We start from the raw sequence: 26,374 nt of genomic DNA on the forward strand, positions 1-26,374 counted from the left end.
TGTGTGACTGCACATCCTCTTGTAGATGAGTTGATGCGTAGGGCTTCACAGGTTATGTGCAACACCTTAATCCACTTGTAGAGTGGGAAATGAAACTGGCTTTATGCTTTTCATTAAGTAAAATGCTGGTATATGCAAAGCTTCCTTTTTTTTTGTTTTTCCTATACTAAACGTAGTGTGAGTAATGTTTCTTGATTTGTTTGAGGCAATACGCTATCCAAAAAGATTTATCTAAATAGAATATCTTCAATACTGAAGTGGTTTATAAAACAAACCTCTGATGTATTGTCTGTTAGTTTATATGATGCCAATTGATATGATTTCAGTTTTTTAATCCAGTGTTTTATAAACTTTCTCTTAAATTAAAATGAAGCTGCTTGGCTGTTTCAAAACAAAGTAAAATGCATTAGCTTTTTTGGGGGGGGGGAGGGCCCCCATAAGAATATATAGCAGGTCAGTTATCAGAAATTGAGATAAGGGCCAATGCATCTTTCACTGGCATTTACCAAATTTAAGAAAACATCCTTAAAAAAAATTGCCTAAGAACTAATTTTAACAAAAACAGAGCAATAAGATTTGATGTTTTTTCTTACGTTGCTAGCAAAATGTTGATGTAGTTTTAGTGTTTTGTCACTTGAGGTTTTAAGATTCTAAAATTTTAGCTTTTGAATAATACTATATTTTGCTAACCCAAATAATCGGTTTCTTTATATAGGTAGGATACTTACCTTAAATCTTAAATTAAGTGCAGTTATTTTTATAGTAAAGGTAACACTTTATTTTAAGTCTTCCATCTGAATTAAATTTTTAGCATGGACACTAACCATAGGAAACACTTTATAGCCTGGAGTCTGAATTTTTCTGTGCTCAGCGCTAATATAAATTAAGACAAGAATTTAACCTCTTATACTTTTAATCCAGTGTTATATTCATTGTAGGAACATTGATCACAATGAATTTGTATGTGCCTCACGTATATTACTACATACTATTCTTTGTCAATATGTTGTGTTGAATAGAGAGCACTTAAAATAAAGCATACCTTTCGTTCTGCTTAAATCCATCCCCTATATACAAGTTATTTGATTAAAAACATCTTGTAGCATTCTTTGTATAAATGTTATCTGAGCTATTTACTCTCCTAACTTTTTAATTGTTTTTCTTGTAATTATATTAATATAAAAAATGATTGTAGTAATTTATATTTAAGTAGCTTTATACATTTACAACTTTATTAGTTATATACAAGTAAAAAAACTAATTAAATTAAGTGAACTTCTAACTATAGTTTTTTGTATGTTAACAAGTCTTATAAATATTTTTTCTTTCCTTTCAGCAAGGAGCAAATAATGCAGAAAAATTTGACTATGTAAGTGAATATTAAATAATTCTGGTGCTGTTTATCATATTTAGATTTGATGATACAAGGGCTCACATTATCCTCACGGAATTTTTGCCTTCAAATTGCAGGTGACACTTGAGCTGTTTAAACAGCTACCTGATTTGTAGGTGCAGTTTGGTATTTAGACATCCTAATGACTTTCACTGTATGCCCCAAAACAGTCTCAGTTAAGGCCAGGTTGAAAATTTGGTTTGAGTCATGATGTTACCAGATCTGAAGATTTTGGGATGCTTTTTTTTTTTTTTATAGATGATGCAGTTTATGAATAATATGGCTGGTAACGAGTATGTTGGATTCAGTAATGCCACGTGAGTATTTTTGTTTTTGTTTGAGGTTTGGTGGAAAAATATCTAGGGTGAAATCCTGTCTCCACTAAAGTCAGTGGTAAAGCTCCAGTTGACTTTAGTGGAGACAGGATTTCACCCTTTATATTTAAGATCTTACTTCAGTCCTTATATGATTTGCATGTTTCTGATTTAAATATATATTCATTTTTGTGGTACTTAATGTACGCCACTCTCTTTGATAATAGTTTTGATTAAATATTATGTACAACAGTGGTTCCCTCTTAGGTTTTGAGAGTCTTCTCCCTTTGAGTGCTGTTTAGTTGGGAACTACAGCCCTGTGTAAGCCCTGGCATTCATACCAAAAATGAAATTGCCCACTTTAACATTAGTTGTACCAAAAGGATTATAAATCCTTCTTTTACACAGTTATTCCTTGTTTTTTCCCCCCATTATTATTTATATAATCTTTTTAAGATAGGGGAAACTCCCCTTATGGAGCTCTTAGAATGTAGGGTTCCTGCAGGAAAACTAGGCTTTTCTATTACAACTGCAGGATTTCCACCATTCTGAGGGCTGGTGAGGCAACATTCCTATGAAAACCATAAGTGTGCTCCGTAGCGTTGGGGAATTTTGGATGCTGATTGGTTTGGGTGGGGGAGAGGTGATTGTAATTTACCTGAGCTTAGTTGATACAGGAATGCTTAATGTGGCAGCTGATAACTTTCATTAAGACTTCTTTAAAAATAAATAAATTAATTAATTAATGGAGATATCCTATCTCCTAGAACGGGAAGGGACCTTGAAAGGTCACCAAGTCCAGCCCCCTGCCTTCACTAGCAGGACCAAGTACTGATTTTTGCCCCAGATTCCTAAGTGGCCCCCTCAAGGATTGAACTCACAACCCTGGGTTTAGCAGGCCAGTGCTCAAACCACTGAGCGATCCCTCCCCTCAGGACTATGAACATAAATTTAATGGGAGAAGAGCCTGAAAATGTGAGATGGTCTGTGTGTTCACCCAGACCCTCTCTGTCCCTGCACCCTGTTCAGACACTCAAACCATCACTTCAGTGACTTGCACCCTTAGGCAGCTGACTACCTGTTGACTTGAGCCTCAACCTGATCCCCTTTTTCTAACTGTCAAATTCCTCTTGATTGTACTTGCATATATCACCAGGAGGTGTATATTCATTATATTTCACTGTCATATGTCCTTCCTTTTCCTTTTTATTACTGTCTTGCCTCTTTCAGTGTTACTTTTAGGAAAAGGGTCTTGTGCTTTTGTTTCAAAATTTACTGGCCTACCTATAAATCAGCTTACATATACTATGTATACTTTATTGGTAACAAGTAAAAGTAGATATTATTCAACTATTAAAGTTCAGTTCTGCACCTTATTGTGTTAGATTTTGCACTGATAAAAGCATAATTATTTACTCTTCTACCAGAGAGAGAGAGTGTTGCTGAATTAGAGTAAACTTTAATCAGGACTTAAAATCCATTCACACTATACTGTCAATTTCTGCAGAATTTAATCTTGTATTTTAAAAAATAACATTTAAAGTTCTGTGGTTGCCAGGTAACCTCCATATGTGAACCAAGTATAAATTAATGCAGCATCTTTCCAAGTCTGCAGAGAGAAGGTGCCTATGTTGTTGCTCTGAGTTTTGCTAAACAGTAGTAGAGTGAAACAAACAACACTGTTCATTTTTACTGTTGATAATTAAGGCTATGTTTTAGTCACGGGTATTTTTAGTAAAAGCCATGGACAGGTCACAGGCAGTAAACAAAAATTCACAGCCCGTAACCTGTCCATGACTTTTATTATATACCCCTAACTAAAATTTGGACCGGGGGGACGGACATGGGTGCTCAGGGGGGCAGCAGGCTGTGGGTGCTGGGGGGGTGGCCCACTGGTGCAGGCTCAGGCGATGGTGCGCGGCCCGAGACCCCTGCTGGTGCTGGGGGTGGGGATTGGTGGGGCTCGCAGGCTCCCTACCCGGCTCTGTGTTGGCCGCCCCTCCCCCTAGGAGCTGCAGGGAAGGGTGGCTCCGTGCACTGCTTCCGCCACAAGCGCCAGCTCTGCAGGCGCAGTTCCCATTGGCCGGGAACCGCAGCCAATGGGAGCTGCGGGGGCGGCGCCTGTGTGGGCAGTGCATGGAGCCCACCTGGCCCCTTCACCTAGGAGCTGCAGGGACATGCCAGTGGGAGCCGAGGTTCCCCCCAGGTAAGTGCCCCCCACCTGCACCCCAACATTCTGCCCTAGCCCTGAACCACCTCCCACACCCAAACTACTGTTGCTGGCCCAGGGGCTTCCTGACTTGGGCAGTCCCTGAGCCAGCACCGGCTGCTGCAGAAGTCATGGAATCAGTGACCTCCGTGACAGACACGCAGCCTTATTGATGATCAATACCCTGTGGGCAATAGTGAAACAGTCAAGAATTGTGCTGATGGGGTAAGTTATGAGCAGCCCAGAAGGCAGGCTCTGGAATTATTCATGCAGATTGAGGACCCAAAGAATGGTAATTGAGGAAGAGTAGAGTGTGAAGGTCTCTCTGCTTTCTCCCTCACAGCTGTCAGGAAGCTCTAAAGGGGAGGGGAAGAGAAAAGACAAGACAAACGTGCTTCTTGTTTTCATTGGCTTTCAGGTTATGGCATGTCAAGCTTATTAAATGCCCTTTAGTAAAAGGATCTATGTGACAGATGATTCCTCCAAGCATAGTGCAGCATTTTATAGAAATGGTTCACTTCTCCTTCAAGTGATTGTCCAGTTGCACATTGCATTAACGGCATACTTGTGCCTCATGCGCTAGAGTTCAATGTCTGTGAGACAGCAGTGTCTTTATGGTGTGCACGCCACCTGGAGCTCCTCATGTTCCTCAGTGAAGACATAAAAGGGCGGAATGCGCCAACTGCCAGCTGTTCTTCACACAGTTTGCTGTCCATACTTGTGTAATCTAGCCTCTGCCTTTGTTGATATGATTAGTTATTTTGCTTGGTTGATTAGTATTTGTGATTTGCCTGTGGGCAAATTAAACAAGAGTAACAACAAAACTTTCCCAGGATGGCATCCTTCAGGTCCCAGGGGTTAAGTACTGCCCTTCCTGTGAGGGAACCATGTCTGCCAGTGACAGACATGTAAGATGTCTCTACTGTCTTGGGGAATTTCATGTCCCTGGAAAATGTGTTGTATGTAAATCATTTACATCCCAGTCCTGCAAGAAGAGAGAGGGCAGACTGGAAATCTTTCTGCTTAACAAATCTATGGGCCTGGTGTCTGACCCGGGTCTATCAGATTCCCCTCTCTTTTGCCCCATATCACACTCTGCTTTGAAGAGTGTGTGTGTGTGTGTGTGTGTGTGTGTGTGTGTGTGAAATTGCTTTCTTATGGGTTGTGGACTGCAGCAATGTGTAAATTGGCTAAGCCAGAAGAAGACACCGCACAGAGCTCCGGACTGCCCCAGCTCCATCCCCAGCACTGCTGCTGCTCTGCCTCCAGCTCCCTGGGCTGCTCCTCTGGCCTCTCTAGCTCTGGTTGCTGCAGCTCTGCTCCCAGCACAGGTCTGCTCTCTGGGCTGCTTCTATGCCTCTTGCTGCTGCACCTCTGCTCCCAGCACTGACCTGGGCTGCTTCTCTGGTTCTCTCAGGCTCTGGCTGGCATGCCTCTGCTCCACAGCTCAGCTCAGGCTCCTGTTCTCTCTTTAGATTGGCCCCGCTCTGGCTCAGGTAGTTCCAGTTCACATGGAAGACAGGATCCCCTGGCCTCCTTACTCCATTAGCCTGGCTGAGCTGGAACGTTGGCCTCTCCCCATTGCCCTGGGGACGGTCAGTCTCAGGGTCCTGATTTCCCATCAACCCTTCCTCTTTCTTTTGTTACTGGCAGCTAGCCAACCAACCCCCCATCCCACTAAGGGCTGGTCCACACTAACCCCCCAGTTCGAACTAAGATACGCAACTTCAGCTATGTGAATAACGTAGCTGAAGTCGAAGTACCTTAGTTCGAACTACAAGGTACTTACCACGGGTCCACATGTGGCAGGCAGACTCCCCCATCGACTCCGCGTACTCCTCTCGCGGTGCAGGAGTACCGGTGTCAACGGCGAGCACTTCCGGGATCGATTTATCGCGTCTAGACAAGACGCGATAAATCGATCCCTGAAGATCGATTGCTTACTGCCGAACCCGGAGGTAAGTATAGACGTACCCTAAGTTTTAGTAACGGGCCAACAGCCCCTTACATGTAGTCTAAAATCAGAAATGTCCTCATTACAAGCGTCGTATTGGCTGAATTTCGCAAGCAGCCTTAATTGGATCCCCTTGTATCCAAAAAAGCTACTGAAAGGTTTACAGAATTATAATCAGAACTTGGTGTCAGCAAAGATAAACATAAAATGCACTCCTTGTCCTGAGCAGCATACAGTCTAATTTTAAGACGAGACTGGACTTGAATGGGTTTAACGAACAGTGGGTCTGTTGCTGCATTCTTTAATTCATTAGGAATTTTACCATTGGCTTCAGTGGGGGCAAGTTTGGAGCAGTAGGACAGAGGACGAGGGTAACAGTGTTGAGATGGTGTGGTTATATAGACTAGCTAGTCCACAACTTGGTGAGTCCAGTATTCCTATACCTTTTTTAATGCTTGATTTTTTTTTTAACAAATACAAAATTGTTCTTTTCAATGTTCTCTGCCTGTTTCTTTTTTGTTGACATCTGCCTTTGCCCATAATTAAAAACAAAAAACAAAAAACCTCTTACCATTGTGTTTCTCTACAATCCAAGTATTTGAAAACTTTTTTTCTTTTCAGGTTCCAGTCTGAAAGAGAGAGTGGAGATCGAAATTTTGCAATTGGCTACTATCTGAAAGAAAAGAAGGTTTATCCATCTTTTGTTTGTTGGTTTTGCAAGACTTTTACTGCTCATAATGTTGGCCTCTGAATTTTTGGCATTTTATTTTATAATCTGGGTTTTATTTACATGGTTTAGAATACTGTGTGTGTTTTGTACAATAGTTTGCAAGTATGTTTCATACACTTTGGAGAGAATGTAGACATGTATTTAGGTACTGTAATCTTACAGAACAGCCTAAATCTCATTTCTGCATATTAGATTATTGATTCTAAAGTCATGTCCTGTAACTTTTTTTAAAGATTCAGTACAAGTAACTCTTTAATTAAAAAAAAAAAAATGCATTGGGTGTTTTTAGGTGTTTCCATATATAGTTAGTCTGTACTTCTTCAGGTCGTACGTAAAGGTGTGTTAGTAGCTAGAGAGTATTAAGCTATCTAACAGTTGCATCTTTTAAAACAGAATGTCATTTAATTTTCCTAAACGTTAAAGTTTTCTCTTTAAACATTCGTATAAGTGTTAGCTAGATTTTAAAATTAAAACTAATGTTTTGAACACTGGCAAGAATTTATTTGATTTTTTTTTAATCTCTTTAGTTTAAAATTGATTTACTGTCTTGAAATAATCAACATGTTTAAAAGATTACTTTTACTTCTTTCCCCAGTGTTTTCCAGAAGGCACAGACATGGTTGCTATATTAGACTTCTACTTTCAGGTGATTGACTCTTATTTAATCTTGAGTACTTATAATGGAATTGAAATAAAGTTTTGAAAGTGTAAGCAGCACAAACTCTCTTAATCATAGATATAAAGGAGCCCATTAATACCTAAATTTTTTGAATGAGCAAAGAACATTTGATGTATTAAACTTGTAAACTAAACTAAAACTAATTTACGAGTCTCCATCGGTTGTGTGAATTAGCAAGTTTCTGCTGTGAGAATATATGGATGGCTGCATTATTCATAATTGGCTTTGGCAGAATATTTTGGCTTCTCTGTGTTCATTACACAGAGGAAGGCATTAAACTTTATAGTGTAACTAGAATAATGTGCATACAAATTTTTAATTTCAAGTTTGAGGGTAGTATTCAAAATGAGGCAACACTTTTGCACCCCTTCTCTCTCTTGTTTAATCAAATTAATTCTTATGAGCCAAACTTAGAAACTACGCTGTGTAAATAGTCAAGTAGCCCATTTTTTGCTTTGCTTTTACCTAAAATAATTGCACTTGTCATGACACACAAACTTGGCAAGCAGGGGTTTTTCTCAGATAATCCACTGACCATTCATGTCGTGCATGCTGTGAACTCTCCACAGACTGACTAGATTTTGCCTTTCTGTCACTTCGTCCCTGTCAAATTTGAAGCACTAAAGTCAAGAACAATGTTTTAAAAAGGAACATGTTTCTGATTCATATTGCTTAACTCCGAGCAGCGTATTTCTAAACATTAGCTTTCTCTTAACATTCATGGGTAGGGAAGTGACTCCTGTAGATTCTTGACCTATTGACTATTTCATTTAACTATGATAAGCTGCATCAGCACTGTGAGGCCAATTTAGTGTTTGCCTTTATTACCTCAGCTAGACAAGGCCAAACTAATATTCAAATCAAAGAATCTTTGTTAGTAAACAGTAAAAGTGAATGCAGAATTGTAGTAACATGTTCTGGATTGCACTAGCATTTAAGAGCTGTAGTATTTATTATGTATTTTGATACATTCTAATAATATCACATACAGGTTTTTTCCTACAGGACCTAAGTCTCATTCAGTGCGCAAAATGGACTGTCCTCCCTTGGCGAACAGCAAATTCCATATTTTGTTTTCTCATTGTTCAGAATATGGTCCCATAACTTGTTTACTGTACTCTATTCAAAATCTGCTCTGAATGTAGAGTTTTTGATTTCCTTATGGGCTTTTCTGTGGTGCTCATCATCACATCTGAGTGCTTCAGAGACATTAATGAATTTATTTTCACAACATCCCTGTGAGATGAGGAGGTATTACCTCATTTTACAAATGGGGAACCAAGGCACAAAGAGATTAAGGTCAAAAGTATCCACTAATTTTAGGTGCTCAATTTGAAAAATCAGGTCCTAGGCATCTTCAAGTGTACTTAGCATTATATAGCAATGTATATATTCAAGCACAGCTCCCATTGACTTCTCTTGCAGCTGTGAGTGCTCAGCGCTCTGCAAATCAGACCTCATGGTTTCAGTTCAGGCCCCCAGAAAATGAGGAACACATAATTAGTGACCACCTGTGAAAAGTTTGGTGTGATTTGCCCAGGATCCCATAAGAACTCTGTATCATACATAGGGATATAATCCAGTTTTCCACTTTTGTGTTAGCTGTGAGACCATCCTTTGTCTTCCTTCAAACTACATGGCTTATTCACTACACTCCCTTCCAGCTCGTGCAACAAATGAGGCCAGGATCCTGCAGACAACAGCCTCTTTCACTACACAATCCTGATTCATCCTCAGAGCAGGTCCATTCTGTGCAGTGAATAAATCCGGTACTGTGGAGAAAATAGTAAGCTATCAAGTAATTAAAGACTGTAGTATAATGCATATAAGGAAGGTAAATTAAGTTTACACAAGCAATCTTAATTTGTCATTTCCTGTCTATTTTGAATGATTGATTTTGTAACCTTAATATTCTAGCATAGTTTTCAGTGTAATTTCCTAGCTTTAAACAAAACAAAACAAAAACACTGAAATAACAAATTCCATCATGTGACATAAACCATGTGAAAGTAAATATAAGTAGGGTTGGAACCTTTAGATCCACTACTCAGACCTCCTGCCACTTGAGCTAACAGAGTAACATAGTAATACTAGTTTATCATTCTCTGTAGACTAGCTCTAGAGGGGGATGGGGACACTTTTGCCAGTGTGTTTCACAGATACTTGCTGATAGCCGAAGAATGGTGAGACTCAGGAATCTTGGATTCCATTGCAGGCTTTAGAGGCAGTATGCTTTAACGGACACAGAATCTTTTGCTCATTCCCCCCCAAGTGTGTGACCTCCTTCTGCCATGTCATCATGGTGTCTTCTCCTCCCCTCCTTAGTCCGTTTTCAATCTGTTCTCCCCCACCCAAAATACACACAAATCTCTGGTTCTTACCCCCTCTGCATTTGAATCAGGCAGTTTCCTCTTCAGTGCTGCCTGTGTTCAGCAGCTGGTCAATGGGAGCACCGGAGAGACAGGTTCCCTGCTCTCAGCTCAGGTGCCTTGACCCAATGTTGCCCGCTGCCCAGAGCTGCAGTTTCAGGGAAAGTCCAGTTTAGCTGCCACCTGGAGCATGGTTGACACAGATAGATTTTAGCAGCGTAATTCCCAGAAAATTCTAAGAATTTCCTACTGAGCATGTACAATCTGCATTTTTTTCAAAGGCTTATAATTTGGCCTAATTTGGACAAATTAAGACACATTCCTGAAAAAAGCCATTCCTTGCCAAATTTTAAATAGCTGCTGCAAAGTGTGGGGGTGCTAGAGCTTTTCAAAGAAAAGGTCACCAGAATTTTTTTAAATGGGCAAAACATTTTCCCCCAAACTTGTTGTTATAAAACAGCCCAACCGTTTTGTCTGAGACAAAAAATAATCATTATTCAATGATACAGATCAACTCACGTAATGCCACTAGTATGCAGACCTCCAATTGTTAACCTTTAGCATACTGTATGTACGTAGAGATTATACATACAAATAAGAATTATTATTTTCCCTTCCATTAGCTGTGTTCTATCGAAGTGACCTGTGAATCGGCTAGTGTGATGGCAGCAACTCTGGCTAATGGTGGCTTTTGCCCAATTACTGGTGAAAGAGTACTGAGCCCTGAATCAGTCCGGAATACCTTGAGTCTCATGCATTCCTGTGGCATGTACGACTTCTCAGGACAGTTTGCCTTCCATGTGAGTAACTGTTGGATGCTAATTGTATCTGGCAAGTGAAACTAATCTAAACTGGCTTTTAAACAAACATTCCAGGATTGATCTTTTTATACTTAAGCTGTTATGTGAATTAATCAGAAGTTGAACACAACACTATTTGAAAATCTGGTACCTAGAGTATTGTGAAATTAATCACTTCAAGGTATTTCAGACAAGTACTGTTTTCTAACACTTTAAACTCGGGCTTCATTTTCATCCTAAAAACATAAGTTGGGCTTCAAAGATATAACTCATCCCTTACAAGAGCAATATCTACATTGCTTATTCAATTTAGTTATAATTCAAACAAATGTTATAACTGGTGAAATTAGGTGGTAAAACATTGTGCGTGCAGGTACACCCAAGTCATGTTAAGCTGTCAGGGTTAAACAAAAGGGAGCTTTGTACTAAAATAATTTTGTAGCACTGTTGTTGCAAATTATCAATGACTTGTTGGATATCTATGTGTATGTCTCACTTCTCTGCTGAGATTATCAGGCCTGGGGTATAGTTCTTGCTGAGCCACTAATATGCTGTCTGACCTTAGGCGAGCAACGTAATTGCTGCTCTGTCTCTCTGCATGCCTTATCTGTCAAGGATAATGCTGCTTACCCAACTTATAAAATGTTCTGCGAATGATCAACTAAAGTGCTATATAATATTTTTTATGTGCTAAGTGTTATGAATAACACAACAGACTAGAATGTTAACATAGTATACTAAGTCTTTAACTTCCTGTAGGTTGGACTTCCTGCAAAATCTGGAGTTGCTGGTGGCATTCTTCTGGTTGTTCCTAATGTTATGGGTCTGATGTGCTGGTCACCTCCTTTGGACAAAATGGGCAACAGCGTTAAAGGGATTCACTTCTGTCATGTAAGGAAGGCTTCCTCTAACTTTCAATAATTTTTCTTTTGCAACCAACATTTACCTAATTAGTTAGCATGCCTAAGGCCTAACTGAACTTAAATGAAATCCTTAAATTTGGTAGGTACGTACTTCCTGTCTGACCTGACCTGAGATTGAAAAGCAGTCTTGTTTTCTGACTTCCGTGGCTATAATTCAAATTAGATTTATTATTGGACCTACGCTGGGGTAGGCAACCTATAGCACGCGTGCCAAAGGTGGCACACGAGCTGATTTTCAGTGGCACTCACACTGCCTGGGTCCTGGCCACCAGTCCGGGGGGCTCTGCATTTTAATTTTATTTTAAATTAAGCTTCTTAAACGTTTTAAAAACCTTATTTACTTTACATACAACAATAGTTTAGTTATATATTATAGACTTATAGAAAGAGACCTTCTAAAAACGTTAAAATGTAGTACTGGCATGCAAAACCTTAAATTAGAGTGAATAAATGAAGACTCGGCACACCACTTCTGAAAGGTTGCCAACCCCTGGACTATGCAAACATTTGGTTTCATCATGTTTTCTAATCTTGGAAAAAGTGTTCATGAAAAAATTTAAAGGAATAATGTCTTGTGGACGAGACGCTGGATATGAGTTGAGAGTGTGCCTTTGTTGCCAAGAAGGCTAGCAGCATTTTGGGCTGTATAAGTAGGACCATTGCCAGCAGATGGAGGGATGTGATCATTCCCCTCTATTTGACATTGGTGAGGCCTCATCTGGAGTACTGTGTTCAGTTTTGGGCCTCACACCACAAGAAGGACGTGGAAAAACTGGAAAGAGTCCAGCGGAGGGCAACAAAAATGATTAGGGGGCTGGAGCACATGATTTATGAGGAGAGGCTGAGGGAACTGGGATTGTTTAGTCTGCAGAAGAGAAGAATGAGGGGGGATTTGATAGCTGCTTTCAACTACCTGAAAGGGGGCTCCAAAGGGGATGGAGCTCGGCTGTTCTCAGTGGTGGCAGGTGACAGAACAAGGAGTAATGGTCTCAAGTTGCAGTGGGGGAGGTTTAGGTTGGATATTAGGAAAAACTTTTTCATTAGGAGGGTGGTGAAGCACTGGAATGGGTTACCTAGGGAGGTGGTGGAATCTCCTTCCTTAGAGGTTTTTAAGGTCAGGCTTGACAAAGCCCTGGCTGGGATGATTTAGTTGGGGATTGGTCCTGTTTTGAGCAGGGGGTTGGACTAGATGACCTTCTGAAGTCCCTTCCAACCCTGATATTCTATGACATGAGAATGGCACTGGTTTCTTTGATATATTCGAACACAAGATCTCTTCCACCTTAAAGAGGCTTGCCAGAGTCCAAATATTCTTAACACTGGCATCAAACAGGGACTTCAGTCTTTCAAAGGTCAAGTCTGTAGCAAAAGACAAAGCTAAGGGTGGCTTGTCTGACAGTTGTCTTCTGTATAGAGACATTTTGTATGTATTATTCACAGAAAGGTACTAAGAAACTCCACTTCACTCCAGTATGATAGAATAACAATAATTTCATTTAATTAGCAATGCTTACTGAGGCCTTAGGTGGCTAATAATAAAATAGGAATGGTGTTGCTTATATTTTGGCCAATATCGTACTTCTGTGTCTGGGGGGAAAAAGAAGATGGGTTGAAAGTCTCCACAGAGACAACTGTCAGACAAGCATCCTAAGCTTTGCCTTTTGCTGCAGACATGACCTTTAAAAAATTGAAGAGCCCTGTTTGGGGCCAGTGTTAAGAATATTTGGACTCTCTCCAGCCTCTTTAAGATGGTAGAGTTCTTGTACAAGACTTCATTTGCAAGTAATAAGGAATGGTGACACCTCACTGGCCTTCCAAACGGAGAGAGGAACATGGCAGGGATGCCTTCTGCCTCTTTCTCTTCTCCCTACAACCGAAGGCAGTGCAAATTAGGCAGTACTCCGACAATCAAAGACCTCAACAGAGGATACTACAATATTTAGAGCATTGTGCAATGTTTAGAGTACTTCATTCACTTGACTTCTATATCAGCTGCATAACAATCCAGTTTGCACCTCATTCTGGGGAGTGCGCAAGTACATTGCCTATTACTATTTTTCAGTCTAGATATGTTTGCTTTTAAGTCCTATGTTAAAAAATACTTTTCAATTAAAATCAAATTGTTTTAAAAAACAACTGTTATTAATAAAGAAAGACCTAATAACTGATGATTTGGCAACCTTCACATTGCTGCAAAATAAATAGCTATAAATGTATATATTTTATATATAAATAAATTTGTTCTTCAAACTACAACAGCATGGAAAAACTACTTGCCACAATACTTGTGAATGTCTTTCCCTACAGTGATTTTAGTTTAAGATCAACTGTTGCATTGAATCTTCCTTGTTGAACTGCCTATCACAGGTCTTGTGTTACTGTGAGATATTATAGCACCGTGCAAGTGTTTGTGAAGTATACATTACAAAAATAAATGCTGCAATATCTGTACAGTGAAATATTGGTATAAGTTAGCTTTTTTCAAAATACCACCGATAATTCAGTTATTAAAAAAAAGTAATACTATTATTACAACCTGATGAAAACATGTCTTTATTACCAATGTATGGAAGGACATTTTATGAAGAGAGTAACAAGAGGCTTCTTGTGTAAGTCAGGAACTTAGCCAAGTCATATTTGTTGTGAACCAAAAATATTTAAAGTGTGTGTGTTATCAACCTCAAGTGAGAAAATAAGAAAGTATGCAGTATACAAAGGATGATGTCGTTTCTTTTTGACTGTTTGCAGGAACTGGTTTCTTTGTGCAATTTCCATAATTATGATAACTTGAGGCACTTTGCAAAGAAGCTTGATCCTCGCAGAGAAGGTGGTGATCAGCGGGTAAGCTAAATATGTTCTTTTAATGACTACTTTGTATAGTTGTTAGCTGGAAAATGTAAGGTTCATCTGTAAACATAAAACTGCTCAATGACATGTATTGCATCAAAACTTAAAGATAAGTTAAGCTTATCAGTCTAGTTTCACCAGAGCACAATTTATTTGTAACAAAGTCTGCCATATCTGTGATGAGGCTTAAATAGTTACAAGATTTTTTGTAAGATTCATAATTGCTAAAGACTTGAGCATTTTTTCTCCCCAGCTAGAGTGGGTGTATGGTATTTTAATATTCAGGATGAATTTCACTATTCGGCTTACTTTTTAATAATAATTTGGCCAACTGGTAGCTTAGTCTTTCTGTTCTGCACTCCTGTGCATGAGATCTAAGGTCAGTATTTTTCACATTGATCTCACTGAAATCAGAGGACTCAGGATATGTCTACACTTGAGCTGGAAGATGTAAAATCCAGCTCGAGGAGACATACCCACGCTAGCTCTCATCAAGCTAGAGTGCTAAAAATGGAAGTGCAGCCATGGTGGTGGGAGGGGCTAGTGCCTGGTGTCTCAAATGGGGTCAAACTCGCGGCAGCTAGCCCCTCCTGCCGCTAATGCTGCCGCAGCTGTTCTCCATTTTCAGCGCATTAACTCAATCAGAGCTAGTGTGGGGGAGGTCTGCTGGAGCTGCTTTTTACATCTCCAGCTCCAAGTGTAGACATACCCGCAGAGGGTTGTAGAGGCAGTGCACTCAGCACTTGTGTGGCAGGGAAGATAGCCTCATTTTAGTGCCCCTTATTAAGGAGTACTGTTTTCAGGCTCTGAAGAGTCACTCCATTTCTGTTGTACTAAAGCATAGTAGAAATGTTATGGGTGCTTGAGGGTAGGAGGCAAATAGTGAGAGGTTTTCCTTAAGGATTTTATAGGGATATGGAGGTCTCCCAAAGGGAAGATACAGTAGTATGAAAGATGTTTGTTTTTATTTGCCTGTACATTTCTCTTTATAACTATCTGATATGGAATTAGAACTTTATGTATAGCTCCAAAATGGACCATAACTATTTGTAATAAAATGTCAAGAGGTGGAGATGGGTGGAAGTTCAGGCTTTTGGCATTGATTGCAAATATCAATAACACGCAGATTTGCTTTCTTCAAGTACACTAATAAATAATATATGTTGCTTGAACAACTAGCATTCCTTGGGACCAATGGACTATGAAAGTCTCCAGCAAGAACTTGCTTTGAAAGGCACAGTGTGGAAAAAAGTGTCACCTGAGTCAAACGAGGACATCTCCAGAACCATAGTGTATAGAATGGAAAGTCGGGGAGAGCAAAACTAAAGAAATGGGTTATAGTTTCATAAAGTTCTTCATTTTAAAAGCCCTCAAGCATCTCTAGATTAAACAACTTCAGTTGTTTTGTTCCCTTGATATTTTTGGTTTATATATAAACTTTTTTCTTTTAATATTGTGTAAATACTGTATATGCTATACCAAAAACAGAATATTGACATTTTTAAAAAATCTGTCAGCCAGATTTCATGGTTCCTTAAAGTAAATTTACTTTAAACAGAAAAATCTAAATGTTTTAAAGGATAACTCCTTTGATATATTTGAGAATTTATACATTAATTAAAGGTGGACTTTATGGAGCTGTGAGAAGATTTTGTAATGTGTCCTCTTACTAGATCTGGAACATAGAGAAATGCAAATAGTATATCTAGAACATAAAGTAAAACAGTACATCAAAATAAAGTAAGATGACGAATCCCCAAATAGGTATGCCTGAAAGAGAAACAGTTTGAGTCTTGACATTATTAGCACCTGTATCTTTTGTTTCACACACACTTACAAAATGTATTTAGCATAAATAGATCCCTTTGATACACCATGTTAGCAAATGTAAGCAAAGTAAATTACCAAATCGTATTTTTTTTAATCAAATCATTTTAAATTAAGCATGTTAATATTCAGTTAATAGACGAGCAAGTAGCTTTGTAGCTTGCAAAGCTGCTCTAATTGCATAGTTAGCTAAGTTAGGCAGAGAATGATTTCTTTCTCAAGTATTCTGAGTGGTCCTGTAGGAGCTGTCCTGCCAGCTATGACTCAAAGTCTGCCTACTAATAATACTACACTCCACTTTTATTTTACAGAATATAAGCAATCTTAGTTTTAGAGGGATAGGTGAAGAGAAAATATATTCAAAGTAAAAAAGAAAAATTGGTAATGATTATTAAAACTGTTTAAAAAGTAAGTCTTACTGAATATAAGTATTGGTCGTATACTAGCCGTATTGGTCCCAGGATACGAGACACACAAGGCGGTGAAGTAATATCTTTTATTGGACCGACATCTGTTGGTGAAAGAACCAGCTTTTGAGCTACATAGAGCTCTTTTTCTTCTGCCAGCCCTGCAGAGAGCTCTGTGAAGTTTGAAAGCTTGTTCTTTCCACCAACAGATATTGGTCCAATAAAAGATAATACATCACCCACCTTGTCTTGCTCTGAATTAATTTTACCAGTTATAATATCATTTATCTCTATTATATATGTACTCACACACATACACATAATGTAATTTTATAAGTTAATAGAAATAGTTTTCCCCCTCTTTTGTTTTTGTTTATCTACTTTGCACCTCTGTTTAGTCCTTCCCTAGTAACAAAATTTCTGTCTTTTACAGCAAATTATGAGCACGTTAGTCTCAAATAATGCACTGTTCATACTGTGGAACAGTTTGATCTGGTATGAAACGGTCGGCATAAATCTTAGAAGTAGGTTTTGTCAAACAAAATTAATCATGAGATTATAAAAAAATCACGATTAATTAGTTTTAATCGCACTATTAATAATAGAATCCCATTTATTTGAATATTTTTGGATGTTTTCTACTTTTTCAAATATATTTATTTCAATTACAACACAGAATACAGAGTGTACAGTGCTCGCTTTATATTTTATTACAAATTTTTGCACAGTAAAAAAGATAAAAGAAATAGTATTTTTCAATTCCCCTCATACAAGTATTGCAGTGCAATTTCTTTATCATGAAAGTGCAACTTACAAATGTAGAATTATGTTTGTTACATAACTACACTCAAAAACAAAGCAATGTAAAACTTTAGAGCCTACAAGTCCACTCAGTCCTACTTCTCGTTCAGCCAATCGTTAAGACAGATAAGTTTGTTTATATTTACAGGAGATCATGTTACCTGCTTCATATTTACGTCGTCACTTGAAAGTGAGAACAGGTATTCGCATGGCATTGTTGTAGCAAGCACTGCAAGATACTTATGTGCCAGATATGCTAAACATTCGTATGCCTCTTCATGCTTCATCAGCATGGAAGCATGTCTTCTGGACTGGTGGCCAAAGCATGAAGGGGGGTATAAGAGTGTTTAGCATAATTGAAATCAATATATTTGAAAATGTAGAAAAACATCCACAAATATTTATAATAAATTTAAATGGGTATAGCAATTATTTTTTAATGGAGTTAATTTGTTTTGACTTAATCGCTTGAGTTAACTGCAATTAATTGACAGCCCTACTTAGAAGTAGTTCAGACTACGTAGGTAATATTATACAGGGAAGCCAGTATTTTCTGAAATTTAGAGGCCAAATGCATAGCCATTTTATATGTTTCTTATTGATGCTAATTTTTTTTGTAAAATTCTTCACTCCCTATATAGTTGACCCTGTTGCCTTTGTCTCTAGCTTATTATGCTTTGTTCCATGCCCCCTTCCACTTAACCACCATACAAAGGCCTAATTTATTGTTAATTCCAAAGATATGTCCAAATAACTTCTGATCAATCTGTTTTTAAGAGCTACTGGTATAGTATTTACATAAAGGTCTCAAACTACATATGTAATTTTCTTTTGGACAGAAAAGTATATAAATATATACACTAAGGCTATGTCTGTATTAAACACCACTCAGCGACATGTAGAGCACGTGCCCATGTAGGCCCCCTAGCATGGGTACAAGATAGTAGTGTAGTTGGTGAGTCATAGCTTAGACTAGTAGAGGAAAGACTGGGTGAAGGGTATGGGTATGTATGTGAGTGCATACTCTACTTGCCCAAGCTGTGCCTCCCTGTCTACACTAATATTTTTAGCAGTGTAGGGTCCTGCTGCCTCCTTGATGCCAAAGCCTTTCCCCTCTGCAAGAAAAGACTTCCTCATTGGGGCAGACTGTGGCAGAGAGGAGGCTTGGGCAGTTCCCCGGTGTAGAGCCTTTCCACAGCATATGGAAAGGCTCTGCCAGCGCCCGGCTGCCGGAGCTTTCTTCTGCCACAAGGAAATACTTTAGCAGCGGGGAAGAGCTGAGACTTTCCCAGCTTTCCCTTTCCAGAGCATTTTCCTCTCCGTAGTGAAAGGCTCTGGCAACGGGGAACTTCTGAAGCTTTTGCTATCCCACTTCTGCCAGAGCCTGTCACTGAGATGTGTAGCTACACACCGCCGTGTGGGCACAGCCTACTTTTTACTGTGGCATGTAGCTATATATGCTCTATACGCTGCTGGAAGTGGTGTGTAGTGTAGACATAGCCTGAATCATTAAAAGGAAGGGATAGACTGTAAAACAACTTGGGAACTTATAAAACAAGAAAATGCATAAAGCAAGATGTGCAGTGAATGGTGATGAGGAATCTTATCTTGACCATACCATTTAAGGATTGATTATAGCTAACAAGTACATGTCTCACAAAAATGTAGAAGTGCTGTTTAAGAAGTTATATAAACAAGTACTGTTGCAAGTTAATCCAAGTGATCTTGTAGCAATACATTATATTTTTTTATAGTTGTTATTGGGGCTATTTGCATTTGAAGCATACAATTATAGAGTTGCTTAGGCAAACCTTTTCAGAAAATTAACATACAAAGGAATTTGAGATCCTAGTAAAATAATGCAGCAGGTACTGTTAATTGCACTTCAGAACAATGGCATAAATTACTGAATGAAAACTCAGCATATAATTTTATCCCAGTTGTTTTGCTTACATTTTTCCAGGGTTACAGTGAAGTAAGAGCAAGGGAAGGTTAGTGAAGGTCTTTAAATGTCCTTGAAATCAACAGTTTTATATGAATAAGAAAGTTAAGGTAAAACAGTAGTCACTGAGATACTGCAAGCAAAACTCTGCATGTGCACACCTCAGATGTGCTCAATTGCTGTATTTGATTAATTTGTATTGAACATTCAGAGGGATTGCAGGTTGGAGCCTCTGCTTCTGTGCCCCCTAGTGAAAAGAACTCATGTTGCTGAATTATTGTTTAAAACGAAGGTGTACCCCTGTGGGGCAGGGTTTACTTAATATAGCTCTCAATGCATTCTTTGCTGATTTCATGTTATTTGGAACTAATTTTAAAACTAGCTGAAGTTGGAGAAATTGTTTCTGCTGGATTCAGATCTTAAAATAGTAACCCACAAAGCTTTAAGCATTTAGCTATGTAAATTATACATGGAGTTTTGAGAAGAGGAGGCAAGTCATAGGTGGTAAATGTGACAGGATTCAAAAAGTGATTAGACATTTATATGGATAACAAGAATGTCCAGAGTTGTTGTTTTTTGGTTTTTGTTAAAGTTTTGGAAGGGATATAAGCCAACCTCTATCTATTGTGGATAAGTTGGAAACTTTCCTTTGGACCAGTTTATCCGATAACCTGCCCTCTCCACAATTTCTTGCTCCTCCTCAAAAGCTTCTGTTACTGGTGGCTGTTGGTGATAGGTTACACAACTAGTTGGATCATGGCCTGATCCACTATTGCAATTCCTTACATGTATATTTTGTGACTAGGGTCCTAAAGAATGTTGTGGTATGGGCTAATTATTAAATGTTTTTATTGAAGATATTTCTGAGTACATAAAGGATTTAGTATTCATCTGCGTTATGGCAATACCAGTTCTTGATATTCAAGCATCTGCGCTGTTTCTTTTTCTTTTGTCAGCATCATTAACATTTCATTGGAAATGTAAATACTTCTGTAAACTTTATTTTAGCATTTGTGTTCTACCTTTTGGCTCAGTTCTTTAAGTTACTTGTCTTGTTTTCCATTTTTCTTTTGCATTGTATGTTGTTTATGTATGTTGTCCAGGCTTATTTTTGTATTGTGTAATAAATTTATTTTAAGCCAATTTTATTGTATTTTTTTCTATCAGTGAAGGATAACTTCCATTCAAGCACATTTTTTGAGACCAAAATAAGATAGTGAACATATTCCAGAAACTTCATCCTGGTTTAAAATAGATATGGTGGATGATAAAACAGTAATTGAAAACACTAAAGAATCTCTCGACTACATTTTGTGAAATCATTCTTATTTATTCTTTTTGTTAGAAATACCATCTTAGAAGCTTGAAAATAATAAAAATATTTGTCATGGTTCTTTTCAACTTCCCACACTTTTCTAAAAAGGAAAAGCTAATATTGTGTTTTTACTTTTGCTTATACAGCAGCATCATTGATATCATTCTAGAAGTACATGGCTCAGAATAGAATTTTAAGTTCAATATTTGGTCTGGTAAAATAATTGGGGAAGTAAGCATGTTGGTTTTGATGATAGCCAAACTAATAATTGTGGCTATCAATAATCATTTTTTTAAATTAGCAAAGTATAACTTCTGTTAAATCTTATTTATAATCTAGAAAACATTCCACACTTAGGGTTGCCAACTTTCTAATTGCACAAAACCCAATACCCTTGCCCCTTCCCCTTCCCCAAGGCCCCACCCCTTCTGAGGCCCCACCCCCACTCCCTCCAACCCCCCTCCCTTAGTTGCTCACTCTCCCACACCCTCACTCACTTTCACTGGACTGGGGCATGGGGTTGATTGCGGGAGGGGGTGAGGGCTCCAGCTGGGGGTGCGGGCTCTGGTGTAGGGCAAGAAATGAGGGGTTCAGGGTGTGGGAGGGGGCTCCGGGCTGGGGCAGGTGGTTGGGGTGTGGGCTCGGGTGGAGCTGGGGATGAGGGGTTTGGGGCATAGGAGGGGGCTCCGGGCTGGGGCCAAGGGGTTTGGAGTGCAGGCTCAGGGCTGGGGCAGGGGGTTGAGCAGGAAGGGGTGTGGGCTCTGGCTCGGGGTGTGGGCTGTGACATGAAGGGTTTGGGGTACAGGAGGGGGCTCCAGGCTGGGGCTGAGGAGTTTGGAGGGAGGGAGGAGGCTCAGGCTGGGGCAGGAGGTTGGGGTGCGGGAGGAGGTTCAGAGTGCAGGCTCCAGGAGGGAGTTTGACTACTCAGGGTTTGGGTGTGAGTTCCAGGAGGGGGCTCGGGGTTGGGGCGGGGGGTTGGGGTGCAGGAGGGGGTTCCGACCTAGGGCAGAGGGTTGGTTGGGGTGAGGGTGCGGGGTCTGTGAGAGAGTTAGGGTGCGGGAGGGGGTTCCGACCTGGGGCAGGGGGTTGGGGCACAGTAGAGGGTTCGGGGTGCGGGCTCCGGCCGGGCAGTACTTACCTCAGGTGGCTCCCAGTCAGTGGCGCAGCAGGACGAAGGCAGGCTCCCTGCCTGCCCTGGCTCTGCACTGCTCTCAGAGACGTCCAGCATGTCTGGCCCCTAGGAGGAGGCATGGCCAGGTGGCTCTGCGTGGTGTGTGCTGCCTATGCCCACAGGCACCGCCCCCGCAGCTCCCATTGGCCGTGGTTTCTGGCCAATGGGAGCTGTGGAGCCAGTATTGGAGGTGGGGGCAGCATGCAGCACTTCCCTGATCACCCCTGCTCCTAGGGGCCACAGGGACATGCCAACCATTTCCAGGAGCTGCGCAGAGCCAGGGCAGGCAGGGAGCCTGCCTTAGCCCCCACTATGCCGCCAACCGGACTTTTAATGGCCTGGTCAGCAGTACTATCCGGAGCTGCCAGGGTCCCTTTTTCAACCGGGACTTCCGGTCGAAAACCAGATGCCTGGCAACCCTATCCACACTGCATTTTAACATCTTAAAGGTAGGTTGATTTGGGGTTTAAACAGGTTGATAGTGATCGTTGCAGCTTTTGGGGGCAATAGCTGACTTTTGAATGAGCGCTATGGCTTTGGTATATTCTGCATGCTTTGTAACAAAATTACTGTTGATGTCAATGGAAGTGCACTTAGATAGAGTGCAGGATATTAAATAGAGATCCTTTATGTGGATGGTTCTGAAACAGGGTTTAGTTTTACTCCAAATGAATTTATAAAGTGTTGTTACTTATAACATGCTTTGAAAAATATTTTTGTAACACAGTGACTAGAACTGTGCCTGGCTTTTTCAAAATATAGACACAATAAATCCCTGATCAGAAGAGTTTAGTCTTCTTCAGTCAGCAAGATGAGGAAAGTTAAAGAAGGGGAATAGCTGTGGGGCAGAGTGAAGGAGTCTTACAAATACAGTAACTTACTTTAGAGGTTGTATGTGTCCCTTGTGTTTTGGGTTGGTTTTATTAATATGTGCCTTTTTATCTACTAAAGATAATTTTTGATGGGCGAAGGGGCTGGGTATTGTAAAGTGGAAGCTGGAAAAAGGGGACTAGTCAAAAAGCCAATAGAGTGAAAACCATTACATCACCCAAGTATTTACTCATCTGCACTGTAAAATATTATTGCTCACATTACTTCCGGTCTTGATACATGTCATTGATTAGTAATGCACAGTACTTCAGGTATGAGCTTTATCATTTAAAATTGTAGTGTTCTGCCTACACCTCTACCTCGATATAACGCTGTCCTCGGGAGCCAAAAAATCTTACCGCGTTATAGGTGAAACCGCGTTATATCGAACTTGCTTTGATCCACTGGAGTGCGCAGCCCCCCCCGGAGCACTGCTTTACCGCATTATATCCGAATCCGTGTTAAATCGGGTTGCGTTATATCGGGGTAGAGGTGTATTTCTAATCTGGAATGTTACCGTTTTTTTGTTTTTGTTTTTTTAATTTGGTTTACATTGGGCAAAACAGTGCAAAGTTTTTCATTCTTTCGTTGAAAAGTTGAATCCAGATTTAAAAATGTGAATGTTCATCAGAGAGAGCTGTTTTTCGTAATTGTACTTGAGTTTATTATTGGAACGATTTAGCATGCATAGTCAATTGTATTTTCAGTGCATATTTTGTCCTGTTGCTTTGTTTAGGGATCCAGATATCACATAGGACATTCCACTTTTATGCTAGTTTTTGGAATGGCAAGAGGCTGTTTAACTCTGTGGGCTTAGCAGTAGTAATTATGCTGTGCCTAAAGCTTGCTAGCTGCTTTACAAAACAAAAAAGACATCTTTTCCCCAAGGGTCTTGTAAGTTATTTCATCTTTTATTGCCTTCAGAAGTGTTGATGAGGCTGGAAATCAGGTAGAAATCTGGTAAATTAAAGTCACCTTACAGTAACTGTAGCTCTTTGAAATGTGTTGTCTATACATATTTCACTTTTGGTGCACATGCATCGTATGTGCATGAGATCAGATTTTTTTTTTTTTTTTTTAAATAGCGGTGTCCATGGGGCCATGCCTGTGCCCTTCCACACCTTCTTGGCTCCTATAGCAGAGGGGTAAGGAGGAAGCAGCCCATGCTCAGTTCCTTCGCCAATAAGAATCCCGAGATTGGGCCTCCAGTGAGTGGGAAGAGGAGGCTGGATGTAGAATTTGTGTGCACAATATGTTTTGAACTACAATTACTGTAAAGGAATCATAATTTCTTTGAGTGATTGACCATACAGATTCCACTGTTCGTAATTAGCAAGCAGTCATCTGAAAGCTAGGAAGCAAGTGAACTAAGGCCTACTTGAAGAGTGCTTGTAGGACCGCCCGGCTGAAGCTTGCATCTAATCTATAGGCTTGCACCAGGGAATAATGGGAGATAATGGTGTGGTCTGAACTTCATTTTGAAGCTCTTGAGTATTTCAGAAATGGGGACATGTGCAAGGCAGGTCACAGAAGCCACCTGGGCACGGGTAGAGTTATCCCTAATGTGTCAGGGTGGGTCTTTGTTGGTTAGGGTATAATATGCTGTGACAGTTCTCAGGATCCCAAGGACTCAGTCACCGTGTTGTTCCCTGCCTCTAGGGAGAAGGAGTCTTGCCTGGAGTGGCTGGGTATTAGCTCCCTAACACCACCAGCCTTTCAGCCACTCAAGCACTCTCCTCTGGGCTATGCCAACCTTGTCTTCACCCTGCAGGTTAACAAGGGGTGCCCCTTCGTGCCGGAGTCCCTTCAAATTGTTCCCCTGTGGCATCCAGCCCCTGATACTGGCTACTCTCAGAAATCCCAGATCCTCTGCTACCTAAGAAGCAGTGTATCCCAGTTTACCAGTTTTACCTTAAATCATTTCTCTTGTAAAATGCCCAACCCTTGTAAGTACTTACAGTAAAACAAAAGAAGGTGCCTAGGGGAGGAGCCTCTACTATGGACTTGAGAGGAAGGGGGAGGAGAATAATTTTCCTGCAGCTCAAGCGTCCCTCTCTCTGGTGTGCTCTGCCTTAAATTCAGCACCAAAGGGAGCCTTGTGATGACTACCCAGAGCCAATCATAGCTGTGATTGGGTACCAGTCTGGCAATAGAATCCATCAATGCCATATGGGGGTCAGTGCCAAAGATGTGACCAGTGCTGAGGGTCATGGTACAGTGGTACACAGGATCATCCTGGCTGAAGCCATGGTGCTTGGTACTGATGTTAGGCAATGCCAAAGTGGCAGTGTGCTCCTTGTATTTGGATGTGACTATTGGTCCGAACTTTGACTTTGTTACTGAAGGTTCTGCATGGGACTCCATTTTAAGACTTGAAAGGAGCTCAGACTGGTGTTGAGGGTAATCTAAGCACTGGAGGGGCCTGCTACTGAAGGTTTCTCGGAGGGTCTGCCCGGAACAGAGACTGCCTGCATTGATCTCTCAAGGAGAAAGAGCTTCAGCTTTGCCTCCCTGCTCTTTTGTGTTCTTAGAGAAAGATTTACAGACGGAGCAGCATGCCAGCCTGTGGCTCTGACCCTGGCACATAATAGGCATCAGGTATGGCTGTCACTGATTGGCATGGCTGTATCACAGGATGGATGGATTAGGAAACCCAGTGACTTGGACTCTGCCATCTTGATATGTACCAGAGAAGGGGCTGTGATCAGTATTGGGAAAGGAATACAGGAAGAGAAGAAACGCTATTACTATACTAAAATAAGAAAAAGGGTGTTTCGAATGCACTCGAGGAGTGGAATCTATAGACAGTATCATTTTAAAATCAGAAGTCTCAATTTTAGAATCAGCATTCCCTTCCTCAAATATATCTAGTCTCATGCTGAAGATACCGTCCCTGATCAATAGCAGTTAGTTAAAATACATTAACTGCTATGTGCAATGTTACATGAATTAGGGGATTTATAATCTACAGATCGTGAGCTTTTCAGGGCCAGGAGTATGTTCTATGTGTCCAGAAAGCACTAAGCATATTGTGGGGGCTGTTGTAATCTAAATAATCTTCTTGATTTGTTAGAACCTAAATACAGATTGATTGATTTATATTTTTCTAAGTCTAGATATCTCATACAAAATCACAAAATCCTATTGTAACTTTCCATTTTTAGTTAAATGGAAACTTATTCCACTATTGCTAAAATTTTCACACTCCTTGATGCAAAATAGTTTTACAGCTCATTTGAATCTTTTCAACCAAGAAGTCTATTTTTGCCTGGCCTGATCTGCACACAAAGTTTCACCATTTTAACGCTATCTATTTAAAATGTTAGTTAAACCTGCGCATCCTTGTGTGTGAATAAGGTCTTACAGAATTAATGGATACACTTTAAATTACAGGTTCAAACTAAACTGATATGAACCAGGTTTAAAAAACATAATTGTGTCAGTGCAGAATTTTGCATTGATTAACTAAGTTTTTTTTTTTTTTAACCAATTGTTAAACCAGTGCAACTCGTGTGTAGGAAGGCCCTAAAATAGATGTGTGGTATTAAATGGACCACACAGATTCATGGGAGGCAGAAATAATTGTGTGTGGGGCGAAATCCAGAGTTAAGAACTTTTAACACCTGAGCTGGTCAGGAAAAGGGATGAGGGGGGAGGAATTGCATAATTCTTTTTTTCACTTCAAAATTTTCAAAATCTACTTAACATAGAGAAATTTACCCAGAATGAGCAACAAACTATCACTCCCATCAGTCACAACTGTAGATAATTATGAAGTTTGTTTTGTAGGATAGTATAAAAGCTATTGGCCAGCAATACTAGA

At 40.0% G+C, this 26,374-nt stretch overlaps 1 protein-coding gene across 1 annotated transcript in view; it reads left to right on the forward strand.

The window, feature by feature from the left end:
• Window positions 1–26,374, forward strand: part of GLS (glutaminase) — a 108,546-nt gene that overhangs the window by 54,265 nt on the left and 27,907 nt on the right. The window contains exons 8-14 of the mRNA XM_065413253.1: window positions 1,337–1,369; window positions 1,652–1,710; window positions 6,492–6,558; window positions 7,196–7,246; window positions 10,272–10,448; window positions 11,208–11,339; window positions 14,120–14,212. Of these exons, the coding sequence (XP_065269325.1) occupies window positions 1,337–1,369; window positions 1,652–1,710; window positions 6,492–6,558; window positions 7,196–7,246; window positions 10,272–10,448; window positions 11,208–11,339; window positions 14,120–14,212 (612 nt within the window). The remainder of the gene's footprint in view (window positions 1–1,336; window positions 1,370–1,651; window positions 1,711–6,491; window positions 6,559–7,195; window positions 7,247–10,271; window positions 10,449–11,207; window positions 11,340–14,119; window positions 14,213–26,374) is intronic.

This window comes from Emys orbicularis, chromosome 11, assembly GCF_028017835.1.
Source record: "Emys orbicularis isolate rEmyOrb1 chromosome 11, rEmyOrb1.hap1, whole genome shotgun sequence".
Classification (NCBI taxonomy): domain Eukaryota; kingdom Metazoa; phylum Chordata; order Testudines; family Emydidae; genus Emys; species Emys orbicularis.